This window comes from Hylaeus volcanicus, chromosome 1 (genome assembly GCF_026283585.1).
Source record: "Hylaeus volcanicus isolate JK05 chromosome 1, UHH_iyHylVolc1.0_haploid, whole genome shotgun sequence".
Classification (NCBI taxonomy): Eukaryota; Metazoa; Arthropoda; class Insecta; order Hymenoptera; family Colletidae; genus Hylaeus; species Hylaeus volcanicus.
This window is the reverse complement of record NC_071976.1, coordinates 23,571,324-23,591,745: the sequence shown is the minus strand read 5'-3', so window position 1 is coordinate 23,591,745 and position 20,422 is coordinate 23,571,324. Positions and strand designations below refer to the sequence as shown.

The following is a 20,422-nucleotide window of genomic DNA, read 5'->3' as shown; positions in this document are numbered from 1 at the left end:
TACACTGAGTGTTCACACCGAGCGTCATGTCCTTGTAAGAGAAAGTCACCAGATATATACGACTTTCCGCTAAAAAGACAAGGATCAGCAAAGATTACTGATCAATTGAAAAATCCGCGCGCAAATTAGCTAGATAAACTTGTGGTATAGACCTGTAAACAGTAGTGCCACACAGAGATAGGCAAAACCCTAGGCTTCGAATAAATCTGAAGTTTGCCGACGTGTTTATCTCGCTTCCTTCTTTGGAAAATGTTCAAAAGACGAAACGAGACAAACATGTCGGCAAACTTCAGATTTATTCGAACCCTAGGGCTTTGCCCATCACTGGTGCCAACCGATTTTAAAGTAGGCTGTGGTACTGCATGTGTGAGAGGGGAACATTACCAGTTATGGTACCACCATCGTCCATGAATAATACATGACATATACAGGGTGTCCCAAAAATGTTGTATCACACTGAATGGGGTGGTTCGGGAGGTGATTTGAAACAACTTTTTCCTTAGCGAAAATGTTGTCCGAGACTTCGTTGAGGAAATATTAACGGAAAGCACTGACCAATCAGAGCGCGAGTATGCCGATTGAGCGTAAGCTACGCGCTAGGCGGCTGCGCTCATACGCTACCGCAGCCGCTCCAACGGTATACGCGCGCTCTGATTGGTCAGTGTTTTCCGTTAATATCTTCTCAACGAAGTCTCGGACAACAGTTTCGCTAAAGAAAAAGTTGCTTCAAATCACCTCCCGAACCACACCTTTCAATGACCTCCAATATTTTTGGGACACCCTCTATAGATGTGCATATAGGAATGAATATAATTACTAGTATGAACATATTACTAGTTGAAATGTTGTATGCAGTGATGGGCAAAACCCTAGGCTTCGAATAAATCTGAAGTTTCCCGATGTGTTTGTCTTGTTTCTTTCTCTGGGAAATGTTCGAAAGAGGAAAAGAGACAAACATATCGGCGAACTTCAGATTTATTCTAGAGTCCTAGGGTTTTGCCCATCTCTGGTTGTATGTTACTTCTTTTGTTGGTACTACTACCAATTCTACCATTGGAGGGAAATTTAAAAAATAATATATGTACTTATAGCACGGAAACATTTTTTATAACATTCTAGTTTAGTTTGAATACATATATTTAAATTTAATTGCCTCTTTTTATTTTAATCTATCCAACAACCATCTTCGTTTTTGCTGAAGATAATATATTTAAATAAATTATATTAAAATTATAATGAAACATATTACACCGGTACTATACTCTATTATATATTTATTAAATTAATTATATTAATTAACACCTATTTTTATCATTATTTTTTCATACTTTTCTATGCCTTCACGATAAGAAACATATAAATGGGTGAAAAATAAATAATAATGATCAACATGTTTATATAGATACTTGACACAGTAAACAAACTGCAGATAGCAAATGATGGTTTACCATAGTTGATTCGTTGTATTCGTGATAATAACCCTGATGATAAATAACGATTAAAAATATAATATTGCATAAATCATGTGCGCGTACAACTTAGTAAAATTTCAAGGTGATTTTTAAATAGTATATGTGACATTGTATCTGCTTAAAAAACAGCATTATAATTTATAAAACAGCTATACGTTGATTTCTACACACTAATCATATAAAAATATATTGATGTTACATTACTCAGTTTAATGAAAAGCGAAAGTGCAAGATGTTACAAGTGCTCGAGATTAAGACTCAAAGGTTATCCATTAACAAAGATACCGCCATAATAGATTGGATTGATCATGTCAATCCGTCAATAACATATGATGAATTTTTTTCAAAGTATTTAATTCCAAATAAACCATGTATATTCAATTCAAAAGTGACAGAAAATTGGTCTTGTAGAAGACAATGGAGTGATGAAGATGCTCCAGATTTTGACGTTTTGGATTTATTGTTCGGTAAATATTTTTCACTGTTACACACATTTTTTTCTTTGTATATTCTTTCCTATCGCTTTAAACACACATTATTTATAATATAATGCTTTATATTGTATTCATTGAAACTGCTTTCTTATAGGAAATTGTGTGGTACCAGTTGCAGATTGCAATAAAAAATATTACAATTCACAATCTAAAGATGATATGAAAATGAAAGATTATTTAAATTATTGGATGGACTATACAAAAAGTAATTATTCAGATTCTAGGTCACTTTTATACTTGAAAGATTGGCATTGTCCAAGATTATTTCCTAATGCTCCCATGTATAATATTCCCCAATATTTTGCATCTGATTGGTTAAATGAATATTATATTGCACATCCTCAATTGAATGATGATTATAGGTTTGTGTATATGGGACCAAGTGGAACATGGTAAAATAAAGTTTCTTTATATATTAAATTTTTTGTTTTATGAAGTTGTTACAAGTAATCATTTTTAATACTTAGGACACCATTGCATGCAGATGTGTTTGGATCCTATAGTTGGTCTGCAAATATAGTTGGAAAGAAACGTTGGTTACTATTTCCTCCGCATCAAGAAGACTTTCTACGAGATGTTCATGGACAGTTAATATATGATGCAACTTCTGAAGAACTTAACGATTTTAAAAAATATAAGGCCTACGATAAACGCGCATTAAAGTATATTGATGTAATTCAAAACCAAGGAGAAATCATGTTTGTACCATCTGGATGGCATCATCAAGTTTGGAATTTGGTAAGTCACTTATGATTGTAATTGTTAAAGAGTACTTGATATATATATATATGACATTTACCATTATGCTTTTCAACAGAATGATACAATTTCTATTAATCATAATTGGATCAATGGATGCAATATCATGGATGTATGGCATGGGTTAAAAAAGGAATTATGTTCTGTAATAGAAGAAGTTAATGACTGTCAAGATATGAGTAATTGGGCAGACCATTGCCAATTAATATTAAAATCCACATATGGAATGGATTATTATCTATTTTTTGATTTCATAACATATATAGCTAAACAACGTTTAAATATGATTTTAAAGAAAGAGAAAGTAATCAGTTTTAATAAATTTGAATTTGGAGTAAACCATTGTATATTTGATCTTGATGCAATAAGATTGGTATTAATAGATTTCATTAATGATGCGGAAGAAAAATCTATTTATGATTTAATTTGTGAAAGAAAGCAAGGTCATAAATTATTGAACAAAATTGTATTACTTTTACAAACACACAATACTGACGATTTTTCCTTAACACAAAAAACTATTGAAACTCAAAGTGAAGATGAAGCATAAAGAAAATTATAATTTCTTTGTACGATATGTAAATAATGAAATATACAAGTTTTTATATAAGTAGAAAAATTTTAATATAAAGATGCATTTTTAATTATTTACTGATGTAATAATTTGAATATAAATTACTTTATTTCAGTAGTTTTCCAATTTAAGAAAAATCATGAGTCAGTTTTAAAAAATAACATGTAGAATGTTATTTCATTCATATATGACAACATTATTAATATAACATTAACAGTGCATAATATAACATAGATTATTTTTTTATCATTGTAATTATTAAATATAGTTTCGTGATATCTTAGTAATAACGAACTCAATTTTTTAATAGTTCTATTATTACAATGTACATACATAATATAAATATATGTAAATATATAATACTTATATACAATGTGAATATTAAATATTGTAAATACTATACACAAACATAATGTAAAAGGACAATAAAAATCCAAATGTGAAATCCTATTGCATAATAATAATAATAATAAGTAAATGGTCCTGAATAGAAAAATATTATAGTTTGATTAAATTGAATTTCACTGGAAGTTAAACTATAGGTGAAACAAAAATAATGAATCTATAAAGAGATAAATCAATATATTCAATTTTGTAGAATTTACACTCTGGTTTACTATTATATTTTTATTAGTTTATTCTAAAATGCTTTAACGCTTCTAACACAATATGAATATAAAAGTATAACATGGTATTCAAGAATGTAAATACGATAAAAAATGACCATTTCGTGGTCTCTCCAACTCGCTTCTATTAATTTTTGTTTAAAACATTTTTTTTTAATATGAAATAATTTTGTATATGTTTTTCTTAATATTATATTCCAAGTTAACTAAAAATTAAAAGGTTTATAATTGTGATTGCTTTAGAAGAAATAAATATAAAAAAAATATAAGAAAAGTCTATAATTACTTACATTGTTTTTGTTCTTTAGATTACGTTTACCTGTAATGAGGCAGTATATTACTTTGAGAAAAAAAAGCAAGTTTTCGTTGGATACATGTAACACATACAATTTTTGCTCAGCATAAGAATTACGATGAAGACAAAAATGTATCTTTAGTTTAGAAAAAAACTTGAGAAAACATTTGTTTTTATTGATTTTGTACATAGAAAATTTTTGTACTATTTAATTTTGTATAAGATTATCAAATACAGATCAACAATTCTGAAAAATAACCGAGAAATAACAAAAATGTTATCTGCCAAGGAAGTTAATATATTTCTGTACATATCTCTTCATAAAGTCTATTTAAAGATTTATATAAAATATTGCACTGATGAAGATACATTTAGAAAGAATAATGTCCGTCGCATTTCTTTGTTATTTTATACTAAAAGAAAAGATTGTCATGGATATAAGGTATAAAAAGGAATATTACTTAAAATTATATCCATACAAAGTAATCTTCCAATTAAAAACAAGTAAATATAGTATGTATTTCACTATTTACACACTCAAGCACATACGATCATACATACATACATACATACGCACACACACCGCGCGCAAGCACACGCATATACACAATTTGTTTTTAACTTTTCATGATAGTACCAATTTCTGCTTGCATGGCAAGTACCTCTACTATCTAAGGTATCACGTTTCACAAAGTCTCCTTATTAATTAACAACAATTAACACTATTACAAAGATTAGACTTCACGCAACGTGATTTTATATTAATTATTGAATGATGTTTTTATACCTATATAATAGATACATCATTGTCACATCTTACACATTTTAACATTTCTTATGGAAACAGGTAATGGAATTGCACTGTATGACAAACATCACGAAATAATTATCAAATTAAATATTAAATTCCTTCTACTTTTAGTAGAAAGAGTTTTCATGAAATTTATATGACATAATAAAATATCATAATATTTGAATGAATGTTATCCTTTGCGAACATATATATCTCCATTTTAAATGATATTAATTAATGTGTCAACTAATATAGTATGTAGTATTAAAGTATTAATGTACGTGTAATCAAACTATCTAGAACCAATATGTAAAATCACGGTACCGTTTATATATGTCAGCCATATGAAATAAATTGATGAGTTATATATCAAATAGTCTCTGTAAAAAATCTGGTTTCTTGTAGGAAAGAATTAAAATTAAAGCGCAAGACTTATTTTACTTTCCTTTCCTAGGTTGCAAAACATTATATAATAATTATATAGGATGTGTAGACAATGTCTGTATTGTTGGAGTTGTAGGGGTTGTTAAAACAGGAATAGGTGTGGAAGGTATTGGCTGATGAGTTTGCCTGGGTGGTGATAAAAGTTCTTGTCTATCCCGTTCTCTTTCTTTTCCTGGACGCCACGCTTCTAATAATGCTTCAACTCTCTCCTCTGTAGGTCCCCAACGAGCAGCACCAGCTGCATTTTGTAACCACACAACTAACGTTCCATGAGCTGCTCTAATGTTAACTTCACCTCTGAAATGAGAAGTATTCGTAGTATTACTGTTTCAGTGTATATGCAAATTGTAATATGTTGGGACATACTTTGGTAATATATGCTGAAACCCATGTCTGTATTCATGCTCCATAGCAGGTACTACTACTTGTTTTCGTTTAAAATGACTACCTTCTAGCTTTATCAAAGCATTAGGTGCTGGATCTCGCCATTCCGGTAGGAAAACCACAAAAGATAAGGGTTCAGCTGAATCAGCCAAAAGGCGTTCAAAATGATTGACCATGGCTTCCATGAGTTCTTCGCAATATGGTGGGTTAGCTTGAAACGATCCACTGACAGGCCTAAAGTCTAAGAAAGGTCCTCTTGATCCAAAATAAGAATCTACATCGGCGAATGCTGAACAATATTGTCTGAAGTAGCAATTCAATGGAGACGCGAAGCATTCAAATGTCACACCAAATGATCTTTGAAGACATTCAAAAACTGTAACAGGGAGAGCCATTTGTGTTGCTTGACCCTCATTAATTCCAAGATATGTCTGATAACGCTTCAACATACACCAAACACGCGGTAAAAACATTTCAAATTTTTTATCATCAAAGCAATTGTATCTGTATAGATGTTCCAATTTAGCAAGATGCATGTTATTAATACACACAGTATCACCATGAAAACGCAACAATGTTTGTTCACGTTCAGGAAGATAATCCAGTTGTGGAAGGCGAGGAGTTGGAAGTGAAAATTGCACTGAGTAACACCAAACTTTTCTTTGTGTACTAGCTGGACCTCCTATTGGTATGACATTTCCTAAACTATTATCCTTTAATATTTGATTGTTTTTATCCTTCACTTTTTTTGCATACTCTGTTGATAAATGATAAATTTTTAAACAAATACCCTCAACACTAGCTTTTACAGTTTCTGTAAGGTGTGGTTGACATTGACGTTTCAAATGTGCAAGACGATCTTGAAAATCATCGAACGTAGCACCCACTGTTCGTCTCAACCACTGAAAAGTATCTTCTGCATTCCATTTCACTACCTTTCTGCTTTCAGATGAAGCTGCTCTTGATTCGATCATTTTTTTCGCAGCTTCTGCGTATCGTGATAATTGTTTTCTTGCATCACCAGTGAATTTTGGTCGGACTAATTTGATGGGGATGTCATTCATAATTTCACGATACATAGACATTGAAATTTCAGGAAAACACTGACTTGGTAAAAGAGGATCTGATCCACAGTCTATAACTTTTCTTTCCATTAACCATCTATTAAAGGAATCTTTAGGCGCATCTATTGATTCGCGAGTATGACACAATTCTTGATAGCATTGTCTCAGTTTTGCAAGTAAACCACAACGTAATGCTTCTGCTTCAGGATGAACATGAGGTAAATTCGATGGTGCTCTTTCATATATTATAACATTCGTTGGAATCTCCAAATCCCATGGACCACTATTGTTAGATTAAAACGTTGAAACATTGCATTAGAACATTCGAAAGTACCTTAATATGGTAGGTAAAAATTACATAAATTGAGTTACTTAGACGTACGCTAATACAAATTTCTTTGCAGGTGGAACAATACTATCCTCTGAAGCTCTACGTTTGACTGTTCCTCCAGAGGGAATGGCCCCATTTCCAGAAACAGGTTGTACACCACAGATACCAAGTGGATCCGTAATCGGATCAAACTTGAATAAGCATATAGTTGACATATATAAGTCAATATTAATTTATAACTATTAAGTCGTCAGGAAATTTCGTGCCGCTTCGGACGCAACGAGTTATCACTTTACTTGTGCTAATCGTTTGTTGGTAGACACCAATAGAAATATTCAAGTAAATAATGAAGGTAAGTTGATTAAAAACTTCAAACTCAATTTTTTGTGATAGTCTAACAAGATTTGGAATATTATTAAAGTTGGATATTTTGGTGTAATATGCACTAATTGAGCGTTACAGTCTGGCACGTGTGGCAGTCTATACCACATTTCTTGATCACAACAAAATCAGACTATTTTTCAAGTACCCTACTTTTAAGAATATTACGAATTTTCCAAACAACCTAATAGATTTTATTCCTTAGTACCTGAGGTTTTAAAGGTGGTACTACCCATAAAGATTCTCCAGTTAATTTATTCCAAAAATACGGTCGGTTTTCTCGTTTACTCCAAAATTTTTTCCATCCCTGTTGTTGTAATTCTGGCGAAAGTTCAGATTCTGTAAAAGTTCCTGGTGGTGTACCCTAGGACCATTGATACAAAACTTGTCACAACAAAATTTAACTTCACATTAGTCTTAATTAAGTTTTTATACTTTCTTAATGTATCGTTACCTGTGCTATTAAAGCTGGTTGTTGTATGTGACCTAGTTGCGAACAATGGTCAGGTATAGTTTGCGCTGAACTTAACATAGGTGCTTGAAGTTTTACAGGAGTAGGAACTATGACTTGTGCAACTGTTGGACTTGCATCTTGTTGTAATGGTTGATGATGATGATGCATAGTAGAAAACGAAGATGCCGATTGTCCTGATAGCGTTTCCCAAGTAGAAGTGTTAGGTATGTCTTGTTTCCCTCCGCTTACTTCATTCATTGTTTAATGTATATTTTGCAGGAGTACTTATGCTGTATAGAACATTTAATTAAAACACTTAATTTGTTGTATGGTTTATGTATTTTTGTTTGTTAGCAATCAAACTACATTGTTGTTTGTTGAGTTAAATCATTGGTGGTACTGCACTTTAACACAAAATATTTTAAGAACATTATTCTATTTATTATTAAAATATAATAATTGCAGACGATTCACAGACACCAAAACAAAAACAAAGATTTTTCATTTACTTGAGAGTACTTTTACACTATCTAAATATGTTAGTTGCTTTTTATTTGAAAGATAAATAACAACGAATAAATAAGAATATAATTTCCTTCATAAATCTTTAGTAAAGCTGCAGATATAAAAAAAATAAATTATGTGACAACATTTCGTAATTCAGTGTTTGTTTACATGCTTCGAAAACGTTTGATAAATTTGCGATTTTTCACAATGTAGAATTATGTAAATTTATAAAAATCACTTAATTATCAAGAGAAGACTTACTAGGATCAACGATGTTCTGAATACGTCGAAAATATACAACAAAACTTAGAATTCATTCATGATTTGTGAAATTTGACGCAACGACCTCCACCCGTGAGATACCATTTGCTTGAACTGAAATTCTGACGATGACAAAGTTAAGGCTTTCCTCACAGCGATAGTACGTAGTAGTTACTACATATACATGTGTATATTTATGTGAAAATGAATGCATTTTCATGTTGGACAGAATATTGAAATAATATTTATTGGCATAAAATATTTCTATAACTTATATTATAGTTTAAACTTTCATTGTATAAATGCATTACAAATATTTTGATACGCAAATGAATCATATTTATGATGTAAGTTTCCATGTAATCATTTTCAAACGAACCCTGAAAGTGTTACGAAAAGAAATTGCGTTATATCGACAATAAAATGTAAAAAAGATAAAGTATCACTTTTACTAGCAAATCCCATTTAAAGGTTAATTATAAATAAGAGTCATCAATTTTCGTTAGCAATTTTTGCAACAGCAAAATAAAATTATACTTTGTGGCATAAAGTAAGGATATTCGTTTGGTGACACCTTTCTACTATCTTTTAATCTACGGATTGCGCGGCCAAATCAAAGCAATATGGCGGCTTGACATAATAACTTTTGATACGGAATATATTATTTTGATTCTAACGAAATAATTATCGGAAGATTTTATTAAATTACTGCTTATATGAAAGTTAACAAGAAGGTATCTTGCGCCATACGAATGTTTGTGTAATGTATACGTAAACCGACTAAAAGTGAAGTTTTCTCAATTTAAAACTAGGTAGTGCTTCCAAAATTTATTTTATTAATAGATGCAAAGATGTCGTTAATTATTGAATTAAACTAGTATTGTTATGCAGTAAATTTTAGTACTAGCTATCGTGTTTCTATGAAGGACTATGTCGTCTACACAAAGCAAAATGCGAGGTATGCAAATATTATAGTTTAATATTCTATGTATTCTATATAATTCAGCTACTTATTTTCTATGATTTTCTGTAACACATAATATATTTAAGTCACCTATTTTTTATGGGTTGTATTATATTAACTTTAAAGTATTTGTATTTATAAAAATATGTCCAGGAAGACCACCAAAATCAAAAAACTCTTGTACATGGTGTGGAGAAACTAAGCAACCTTTAAAATATGTTCTTCCAACGCAACATGGGAAGAAAGAATTTTGTTCAGAAACCTGCTTATCTGAATTTCGTAAAGCTTATGTACGAGGTGCATGTGTTCAATGCGACAATGTAATAAGGGGTACACCAGTGAGATTAGAACAAAAAGATGGACCCACAAAAGATTTCTGTTCTTCATTTTGTTTGAATAAGCACCAGAAAAAGGAAGGACAAACGGATATAAAAAAGAGTTAGTTGCTTTTAAAAATTCAGAATAATTAAAATATTGTTTACCATGTTACGTTATGTTATATTAATAAGTAACTTTCTTCATTAGATAATAGGGACCAGTCATCACCTGCACCATCTCTTTCGCCATCAGGATTATTAAGTGGAAATAATGTTCCATCTACAACCCAATCTTTTGCAAATTCAAATAATCATACAACTGTGTCTCATCCTCCATCAACCTCTGGCGGCCCATTTCAGTATGAAACGTACCAAACTTTTGATTGGGATCTTTATTTGAAAGAAACGAATAGCCAAGCTGCACCAGTTGAATGCTTTAAACAGGTATAAAAAATTGATAATAATGAATGAATTAAATTTCAATGAGAAAGTACAAATTGTCATATTTAATTTTAATTTTAGCACGAAGTTCCGCCAATTAATGAATTTAAAATGGGTATGAAGTTGGAAGCTCTCGATCCTCGTAATTTAACATCAACTTGTATTGCAACTGTGGTTGGTGTACTTGGTCCACGCCTTAGATTACGACTAGATGGTTCGGATAATAAAAATGATTTTTGGCGCTTAGTTGACAGTAATGAGATTCATCCAATTGGTCATTGTGAAAAATCTGGAGGCATGTTGCAACCTCCCTTGGGCTTCCGAATGAATGCTTCCAGTTGGCCTATGTTTCTGTTAAAAACACTAAATGGTGCAGAAATGGCTCCTGCAAAAGTATTTAAACGCGAACCAAAAACACCACGTTCTAACATGTTTGAAATTGGCCATAAACTAGAAGCCATAGACAAAAAAAATCCACAACTTATATGTACTGCAACTGTTGGTGCTGTTAAAGATGATATGATTCACATTACATTTGATGGCTGGAGAGGAGCTTTTGATTATTGGTGCCGCTTTGACTCTAGAGATATCTTTCCTGCTGGGTGGTGCTTTAAAAGTGGTCATCCGTTGCAGCCACCAAGACAGAAATGTAAGAGATATAATAATGTTTATAATATTATAATAATAATATTTTTCTAATCGACTTTGCTAAAATGTGGATTTGTATTCAACATAATACTGATAATATTAGACAATATTTGACAATTAAGAGAGTAAAGTAAGTCTCCTGCTGCTGAGGTTTATACCATGGATAGAAGTTGGTACTATGGGGTTAATAATCAATGTATATGAATATTTACAGCAACGGGGCCTAATAGATTTAAGTCGAGGACTAGTAATGTTTTACCGGTAATGGCAATATCAGGTGGAGGTACTAATGGAGAACCAGCTGTTGCATTAGTGAGTCCTGCAGGTTCCAGTGCTCCTCCGCAACCAGCTACTGAACCTGACACTAGTACAGCTAATACCAAACCACATTCTTTAGAGAATGGTATGCATTGTCATAATTACATAAGTTTCTCTTTGTTGCTTACTTATTGTTTTTTGACTCATTACTTCTGTTGTATTACAGTTACAATTTATGTAAATCATAATTGCACATGTGGTCCTTACTTTGATCCTCGTAAAGTAAAAGCAATGCCAGCACAATTTGGCACTGGTCCCATATTAAATGTTACAAGAGATATATTTCAAGCTTTCCTGATGGCAGCAATGAGTCCAAGACAAATGCTAAGCTTATTAAAACGTGGTGAAGGAGAAAGCATAAGCTTAATTTTAGAGAGTAAACCTACTTCCGTTAGGTTACCAATATTTATGGAAGAAGAGGATTTTTATATATACATTAGGCGACAACTTGAAGATCTTTGTGCATGTGAGCACCTGTTGTTTAGAAGAAAAGAAGCATGCAATAAATGCCCAAATACTCAACAACCTCAGTCCACAAATAACGAAGAAACAGTTAATATTACTACCGCTACAACTAATACCAATACTACCGCAGAAAAAAGAAGGTGGTCGTCTCAAAGTCAACAAAGCTTATCCTCAACCACCCAACAACAACAGATACAACAAAATTCTGTGCCAAGTATGAATAATTCGACGCTCTCATCGCCTACAGTTGCAAAACAACCTCGGAAATCCGTTCCCGGTAAATGCAATAGTTAAAGATTAACTTTTATAAAAAATTCTTGTATTTATTAAATAAATATTATTGTGTTATTGTCATCATTAGAACTTGAAGCTGCAACATCCACTACTCAGTCTGAAAGTTCTATGAATCGTACAGCCTCTGTTGAACCAGCAGAGTGGACTATTGAAGATGTAATACATTATATTGGTATCACTGATCCCGCGTTAGGACAACATGCAGACTTATTTAGAAAACATGTAAGTTAGTTTAAATAGTATTGTTGAACGTGATAATATTAGAATAAATTGGTGAATAGAGAAACATTTGTGAATAGAGAAGTAATTGTAATATAATAGATATTATAGTGTTAGTAACATCAAGTTTTTTCGTTTCAGGAAATTGATGGAAAAGCTTTATTACTTTTAAATTCTGACATGATGATGAAATATATGGGACTAAAACTTGGGCCAGCACTTAAAATATGCAATTTGGTGAATCGTATTAAAGGTAGAAGGCATATGCTTCTATGACTTTGTCAAACAACAAAATGTGTATAGTGAGTTAAATCAACACAATACTTAAATTAGCTGGTCAAATTTGTTTTCATTATTGAGAACAAAAAAAATATATATATAAGTTGTTAAAATAATGTGAATATATTGGTTATAATTTTCTAAAACCTATTCATTTATCAATTAACAGAGAGAAGTTAAGCAAATCAAAGTTTTAATTTTATTTTAGTAATTAAATGTTTTTGTTCTCAAAGAAATGTTAAATTACATTAGTTACGTGAATGTAAAATTCTTACTTATGCTTATGCATGTAACAAACATAAGTAACATTGACCTTTTATGGGATTAACTTAGACTAGCTGAATCAATCTTAAATATTATTATTAAGTATTAGATTAAACAAGTATTACTGCAACGTGATTGTCACTTTCAAACGTTACCGTAATCTTTACATGTTTGTAAAAGAAGAAACAATTATTGTCTAAATCAGGTATGTCTAAAGGTCAAGGAAGCCTAATCCAGCTCGTTTCTCTACCATACTCAATTGACGAAAAACAAATCAACCAAGTTACAAACTTTATCTTTTGCTGTACATTTTGTTCATTAAACGAAAGATATACTAATTTTTACGGAAAATATCTTAAATGAAAATAAAGTTTATAAAATAATGGTAAATCCAAAGAATTTGATTTATACTGTACATCGCACTATTTAAATATTACAAGTATCCAGATACTTGATTTGCGCACAAAATATTTGAAGAGTCGTGCATTTAAATTATAGTTGTTGAATACTTGAATCACTGATGAGTTCGAATATTCAAATACAAAAAGATTCAACAAGTGGTTCTATTATGCACCATGCTAATGCAATAGAGTAGAGGAAGAGCTGTTAAGCTCTGTAGCTTCATTTAGACATTCCTAGTCTAAGTAATCCTAATTATTTTAGATTTTATTTGTGATATAAAAAGCGTCAGGAAGTATATGTAGTCTAATGAGTGCTCTATTGACCACATTTTTGTGTTTACCTTGTAATTTTAAACAGCACTATAACTTCACGTAACTACTTTCCAAATATAGTATTTGTCAACATACTAATGTTAAAGCAAAGATTTATATTTAATGCATTTTTATTTAAAAGAAAACATAAAATAATATGTACAAAGTGTAATTAATGAGGTTTTGTTTAGTACTATACACATTTAGGAACTATTAAATGTATATGCAATCATTCTGACTGTTTAATGATATTTTACGATTTCAAACAATACGTTTCGTGTGTGTTATACAGGGTATTTACCTATTTGTAGTAAATATTTTAAGGCGTGATTCTACAAACCGAAATAAGATGAAAATCAACATTGCATGTGTACATATGCGTACGTCTGGTCACACGATTACGCCTAAACGGCTGAATGTACTCCAATGAAATTTCATATTTAATTTTTGTATTCCCTACATTGTGTAATTTTGATTAGATTTTACTTCTTAAAACTTGATAGAATGATGTTTGTGTTGACTGATAACAAATCTGAACTCAAATTCCCTACATTCAAAGTGACCAATGTGGTATGTTGGATCAAAAATTGAAAAAATGCTATAATCTTTATGAAATTCAGAATCCATGTTTCTTTTTTAGTTGTCTATTACAAATTTAAGATCAGATTTTTAGAATTGGAAGTTGTCGATGAAATATGGTAGTTCAAAAATCGAAATTCATATTAATATCTGGAGACTATGGAGGGCTTCATGCAAAAAATTTATATTTACATTTAGGAGAGATTAATTGGCGAATGAAAAGGTATATTATATATGATGCATCATGCAACAAAGGGTTCAATAAAATCTGTCCATGTATAGGGATAGTTACCTCATGTAGTTTTGTTTTCTTTTAAATATATTCATACTTTTTTGTGACAATTACAATAAAAATGTTTTAATTAAATTTGAAGGAGAATTTAATTTTGTATAGAACAGCTAAATAAACTTCTTCATCTTCTCTAATAATAAAAGATTAATTAAACTTTTCGCTTATTCTTAGTAATTAATAATTCAGACACAAATCCTCAAACACAAATTTGTTAATTTTGATATTCGTTTTACTTTGTGGTGTAAAATCATTACTTAAAATATCTACCACCAGTAGGTGAATGCCCTGTATAATGTAGTGTCATTTTTTTTTATAAATTATAAATTTACTAGTAATCCGAAATATTATACATAACAAATTTTTCGTATTTAATTTATAAGAAAAATATATGCAGTTATGAAGTCAAAAGTTCAAAGTACATACAAGCGTCGTTTACTGCAAAACGAATTCAATCATGTAATCTCTTTTTTATAGTTCTTTAATACCTTATCCTATTTTTAAGTAAGTAATAAATACCTAATAAAATACCTTTTTTTTTATCAAATCTAGTTTCACATATATAATTCAAATAAATACAAATTGCTGTCTTACTCTTGTGATTTGCATTCCCAATAATATGTAATTATACTTAGAATGTGCACATCCATATGTATGTGCATAACGTGCATTAGTATATATTTTATATTAGTGAAAACATATAGGAGTGTTAAATTAGAAGGGCGTGTCTGCATAAAATTAAATTTGAAAAAAAAAACAAAAAAAAAACACATATATCAAATTATTTACATGTAATGCATGCAAAAACTGAAGTTGTCAAAACCTCTTTATACGTCCTTCTGTCATGACACTCTCAATGTGTATCCTTTATATGGCTGCTTTCATGTAAAAAAGTTTTCTAAATATGTATTATATATTTTTAATATAATTTCATAAAAAGATTGTACGAACATTAAGTATATAATTCATAGGCAAGCAGGGGCATTATTATGTGATTTATATAATTTCTTAAAGAATTTTCATAGATACAGTATTGTATTCTCTTACCTTCATTTACTCTTCATTTTAAGTATCTACTATGAGTAACACTTGCATATTAGTGCAGTAGTATAAATAAATTTTTATTTCAATGTGTACATATAATTTATAAGGTATGCAAAATTATCTCTGTGATACATTGCATAATTATAATATTACAAGTTAGTTATTAAATATATACAAATATAAGAAACAGAATATTTTCTCACTAAATCCAATTTATCTTAAACATGTAAAACTAAATAACATAAATTTCTTGTACATATATGCAAGAAATGATGCATGTATACAAGTAGCATGTTTAGAATAATAACATTAAAATATATTCTCAATTATATTTAATTTCAGATTCAATTGAAAATTTGAAAAATAATGTTGTTAATGTTCAATGCATACGCCATATATCACCTTTACTGTAAAATAAAACAATGTAATGAGTTACATATTGTTTTATGGATTATTTATAGTGTAATAACATTAAAATTTAAGGAACTATCATTAAATATAGTCAAATCAAATGAATTTAAATAGCATTTTTTAGTAATATTATTTTCATAGTTTACTATTTTATAACTTCAAATTTAAAAAAATACTAAGATTTTCACATATTTTTTGCAAATATACAATTGCATTATGTTCACATAATATTCATGAGTAAACGCTATTTCAAAATTGTTCTCAAAAAAATATTAGATTTTTTACAATTTATATAAAACAACTGTTTACTTTGTTTATATACATTATATCATTACATTCTGAGGACTCTATTTTTACCTTTGATCTTATAAACTCAGAGAATAATGCTAAAGAATTTACATATTTTTATTTCATTTAAATGATAAAATAATTTAAAAGTATTTTTATATTCTTATAACAGTAAGTATATTGTTAACAAAATGTACAAAATATATATTAGAAGAATATAATAATCATATCTTGTAATTATTGATATCTTATAATTAGTACTAAAATATTAACACACATTTTATACACTGAAATATATTGATTGAATAATTGCGAATTTTTATTAATGAAGTGTTACATTGGTAAAAATTTTTAATACAAATAAACTTATAATTTAGAATGAAAAGAAGCGATTTAACAAAAACATAAATAATATGTATATGAATAAATTTTTCTTAATTATTATGAATATTTTTAGTCAATATCTGAATCATCAAAGTTTGGTGAATCAGATTCTCTAATAGTTTTTGATTTTAAACCCTGCGGTAACCATGGTTTTTCTTCTTTTTCTGAAGAAAAATTGTCGTCAATTCTGATTACACCTGAGAGTGAAATTCTGTTTTCCAATGTTTCTGTGGAAAAATCATCACGATTTCCCAGGTCAGTAAACCCTACAATATAATCTGTAGTTTTACTATTTAAAATAAGAGCAATTGTAGGAATAATTTTGATCCTTAAACGTTCTGTAAATAATATTATTATATTAATATTAGAAATTTTAAGCGTTTAAGAGTTATATATAAATTATGTATTACCAGTTAAAAATGGACACCGTTCTACATTTAATTTACAAAATCTTGCTTCAATATGTTTCTTAGCAAGTATTTTAAGATGGTGATCCACTATTTTACATCTTGGTGAATCATCTTTATAGAAATGACAAACAATATTTCCAGATTTTTTTGATACTTCAAAAAATTCTTTTTCATCGTACACTTCTAAATATTCTCCATGGCCCTAAAATCATGTATAAAAACCATGTAATCGCATTACAATAGGTGTTCATAAAACTTAATATTATAGAAGTGCCCCACGAAACATACTAATGAAAATATTACAAAAAATTTAATAAATACACATTACCAAAGATAGCCAATTTTGTTTTTGTTGTTGATGCAATTTTAACTTTTTTAATCGATTTTCACGCAATTTTTCAAAATCACTAATATCCAAATTGTCCAACTTTTCTAATTCAGCGTCTAATTGTTTTTCAATACATTGAGTTGCTTCTATCACTTTTTGTTGCAAAACAGTCTCCATCTCGAACTAAAAATAAAATTCGTGTAGGTTATAAATAAACAATATAAATATAAATTTAATGTATGAATTTGTCTTAGTAAAAGTTACTATTATGGATATCAATTATTTTTACACAGTACTTAAGTAAAGGAATATCTTGTTAATTTCGAATAAATTATGAGTAGTATTTACTTTAAATCGTAATAGATTAATTTTTTCTTAACACAATAATTTTTACCAATTCGTTACCAGGTTTGACGGGTTTGACTATATAAGGAATTTGCTACTTCATTTCATGTGAAGTAAAAGTGGTGCTCACTCACTGTTATGGGAGCCACGTTTTTAGTTAGAGACATAAACCTACGTGGCGATAGTAGGCATCACACACACACATGTCTAGGGTATCGGTGTGTACCACCAACTACTGCTATCATACATATCGATATTTTTCACTTTCCAGTTTCAATGTCCATTCAAAAAGCCCGCTAATGATATTGAAAAGTGACAACCAATCACGTTTACCGTTTCTTTCACATTTTTAAATACTGAAATTTCATTGGTCGAGCCCCCACAACCCACTGCGCGGAAGCACGAAGGAGAGAAGGAGACGTTCTTCGCTCGGCGGCAATTAGAGAGAGAAGACGTGTCGCACAGTGCGGACAAATAGCAAAATTGTGGACAAAAATCAAAATTTCATTACTAATATAAATATATTGCTATTTATTCACAAAAAAAGTTAAAATTAAGTAATTCTTATGAATTACACCATCCTCGGTACGTCCGACTTTTGCGTTATAAGGGAGAAATTAACCCTTTTATCCGAGCCGCCCCTTTTACTTTTGCTCGGAAACGATTAGAGATTTCAAAAAAATGTTCAAGCAATCATTACACTGTTTTTAGAGGCCTATAAACCAATACCAACAAATTTAAAAAAAAACAAATTTTTTTTTAAATTATCCCCACCCCCCCCCTCGAAATTTGTGAAAATTTTGATTTATTTCTGGATCAGTATAAGCGTGTTTTTATTCTTAATCCAACGGTATGTATGAGTTTATGATTATCATACAGAAAAATGATGTAATATTGTAAAATTGTCGCTTTAGTAGACTATATTTCGAATTCTTTAGGAATTTTTGTTTCATAAATAATAGAAGTTGCACCCATATATTATTTAACACACTATGCTTCCTTTTGGCTGAGGATGTGAAAAATAATTTTTATAGAAATCCATAAATCAATTAAATCAGAATTTTTAACTTCCAATTACGACCTTACACCAACAGTACGGTCCCTTATTGAAAATAATGTAAAACCGAACGTTGCAAGTATTTGCAAAAAAACTAATAAGTTTCTTAAAATATAACAAATAATCTATCCAAATATGTTGAGAACTCGGGATATATTTTGCCGTTGTGTCTGTATGTTTGTTTAAAGATAAAGATTGTATTATGGATACAAATGATTGATACCTGATTATTTATAACAATATCCACGCTGACACACATTTTCTACGATAGAAATCTGCCTCACATTGTGATATATACTAATATTGAATTTTGTCCACTTATTCCGCATTGTGTGTCGTGTCGATCGGTGATCCGGCAATTAATAGGTAAGCATAATTCAATTCAATTAATATCTAATCGTTGTTATTTCTACCTTGCGTTACTGCTTACCGTCTCTTCAATATATTAATACCATTGCTTGTTAATTGAATCGGTTTTTTGAGAAAATTACATCAATTTTGCATTTTTATCCTTTTCGTTCTCCATGAGGTACCAATTGATATACGTTCGAATATCAATTCGTACAATGGGAGTACGTCTTCCAGAGTAGTATTATCAAATTTTCTTTTTTTCGTTTTTCCAAATTAATTTGTTGCTTAGATACGGTAAAAATATATATTTATCGTAACTTGGTTTCAAATTCGAATTCTTGAATGTTCCAGGATCTGACGCCATGAATCTGCGGAATGTTTGTCAACCGCCATTTTACGATCTTCTACTTCACTTTTAAACTTTCAATCGAAATTTCTAGACACGTAACGCCAGAAAAATTGTGCAGCTTACCAAGGGAAGCAGAATAATAGGTAATATTGTCTTTAATTATTAATGTCATTAGTATGTAAATAACGTAAATTTAAATTTTATTAGTTTATTATGAATATAGAATAAGTACTGTAACTTTTGAAACATGTTATTAATTAATGTAACTTTTGTTGCAGATTTTATGCATCATCAAAGAAAAATACTTCGAAGTTTAACGCAGGTAAAGCAGAGCAACTCCGATGATCAGCGACAGCAGAGCTATACCGATTTCGACGTGGGTAATGCAGAGCTACTCCGATGATCAGCGACAGCAAAGCCACTACGTAGTCCTGTATCAAGACAACGGTTGGTAAGTCGCATGCTTTATCTGTACCTCTGGTCCCTAATCGTATCTCCATTGATAATATTGTCAATATACAGGGTGTCCCAAAAGTCGGGGAGGAGCCGGAAATGGGGGGTAGCTGAGACGATTCTGAACAACAATTTCCTTTGCAAAAATGTCGGATGGGGCTTTGTTAACCCTTTGCTTACGGCAGTACCGCACCCATAGTAATAATAATTGTATGAAATAAAAATCATCACAGCAATATTCTATAAATAACTAATGTATATAATGTTTAAAAATAATTATTACTTGATAGTTTTATTAGATTATCGAGATCTCAACGCCGATAACGCACGTGTGTTCGTTCTTTTAAACGGCTATCAGGCCGATTTAACACCA

At 30.2% G+C, this 20,422-nt stretch overlaps 4 protein-coding genes across 7 annotated transcripts; 2 read left to right on the top strand and 2 right to left on the bottom strand.

Annotated features, from left to right (window-relative positions):
* Window positions 1-1,371: 1,371 nt before the first annotated feature.
* LOC128877457 (2-oxoglutarate and iron-dependent oxygenase JMJD4) lies at window positions 1,372-3,708 on the top strand. Its single transcript, XM_054124779.1, has 5 exons — window positions 1,372-1,554; window positions 1,681-1,939; window positions 2,061-2,358; window positions 2,434-2,704; window positions 2,784-3,708. Exons 2-5 carry the CDS (start codon window positions 1,705-1,707, stop codon window positions 3,273-3,275), a joined length of 1,296 nt encoding a protein of 431 aa, XP_053980754.1. The 5' UTR covers window positions 1,372-1,554; window positions 1,681-1,704; the 3' UTR covers window positions 3,276-3,708.
* A 1,006-nt stretch (window positions 3,709-4,714) lies between these two features.
* On the bottom strand, window positions 4,715-8,981 carry LOC128877449 (mRNA (2'-O-methyladenosine-N(6)-)-methyltransferase). The gene is made up of 6 exons (XM_054124768.1): window positions 8,840-8,981; window positions 8,072-8,361; window positions 7,826-7,981; window positions 7,288-7,427; window positions 5,824-7,188; window positions 4,715-5,754 (listed from the first exon to the last, which is right to left on the bottom strand). Exons 2-6 carry the CDS (start codon window positions 8,327-8,329, stop codon window positions 5,490-5,492), a joined length of 2,184 nt encoding a protein of 727 aa, XP_053980743.1. The 5' UTR covers window positions 8,330-8,361; window positions 8,840-8,981; the 3' UTR covers window positions 4,715-5,489.
* A 471-nt stretch (window positions 8,982-9,452) lies between these two features.
* LOC128876248 (polycomb protein Scm) lies at window positions 9,453-16,209 on the top strand. Of its 2 annotated transcripts, XM_054122450.1 has the most exons (10): window positions 9,453-9,651; window positions 9,731-9,797; window positions 9,957-10,241; window positions 10,329-10,564; window positions 10,643-11,210; window positions 11,424-11,612; window positions 11,694-12,269; window positions 12,354-12,508; window positions 12,647-12,758; window positions 14,054-16,209. In XM_054122450.1, exons 2-10 carry the CDS (start codon window positions 9,770-9,772, stop codon window positions 14,089-14,091), a joined length of 2,187 nt encoding a protein of 728 aa, XP_053978425.1. In that variant the 5' UTR covers window positions 9,453-9,651; window positions 9,731-9,769; the 3' UTR covers window positions 14,092-16,209. The 2 variants fall into 2 exon arrangements, with proteins under 2 accessions (XP_053978425.1, XP_053978414.1); XM_054122439.1 differs by having other exon boundaries at window positions 9,453-9,797.
* A 458-nt stretch (window positions 16,210-16,667) lies between these two features.
* LOC128876258 (thioredoxin domain-containing protein 9) lies at window positions 16,668-18,044 on the bottom strand. Of its 3 annotated transcripts, none has more exons than XM_054122471.1 (4): window positions 17,889-18,044; window positions 17,495-17,677; window positions 17,167-17,368; window positions 16,668-17,094 (listed from the first exon to the last, which is right to left on the bottom strand). In XM_054122471.1, exons 2-4 carry the CDS (start codon window positions 17,669-17,671, stop codon window positions 16,826-16,828), a joined length of 648 nt encoding a protein of 215 aa, XP_053978446.1. In that variant the 5' UTR covers window positions 17,672-17,677; window positions 17,889-18,044; the 3' UTR covers window positions 16,668-16,825. The 3 variants fall into 3 exon arrangements, with proteins under 3 accessions (XP_053978446.1, XP_053978455.1, XP_053978436.1); XM_054122480.1 differs by having other exon boundaries at window positions 17,900-18,004; XM_054122461.1 differs by having other exon boundaries at window positions 17,843-18,000.
* Window positions 18,045-20,422: the final 2,378 nt, after the last annotated feature.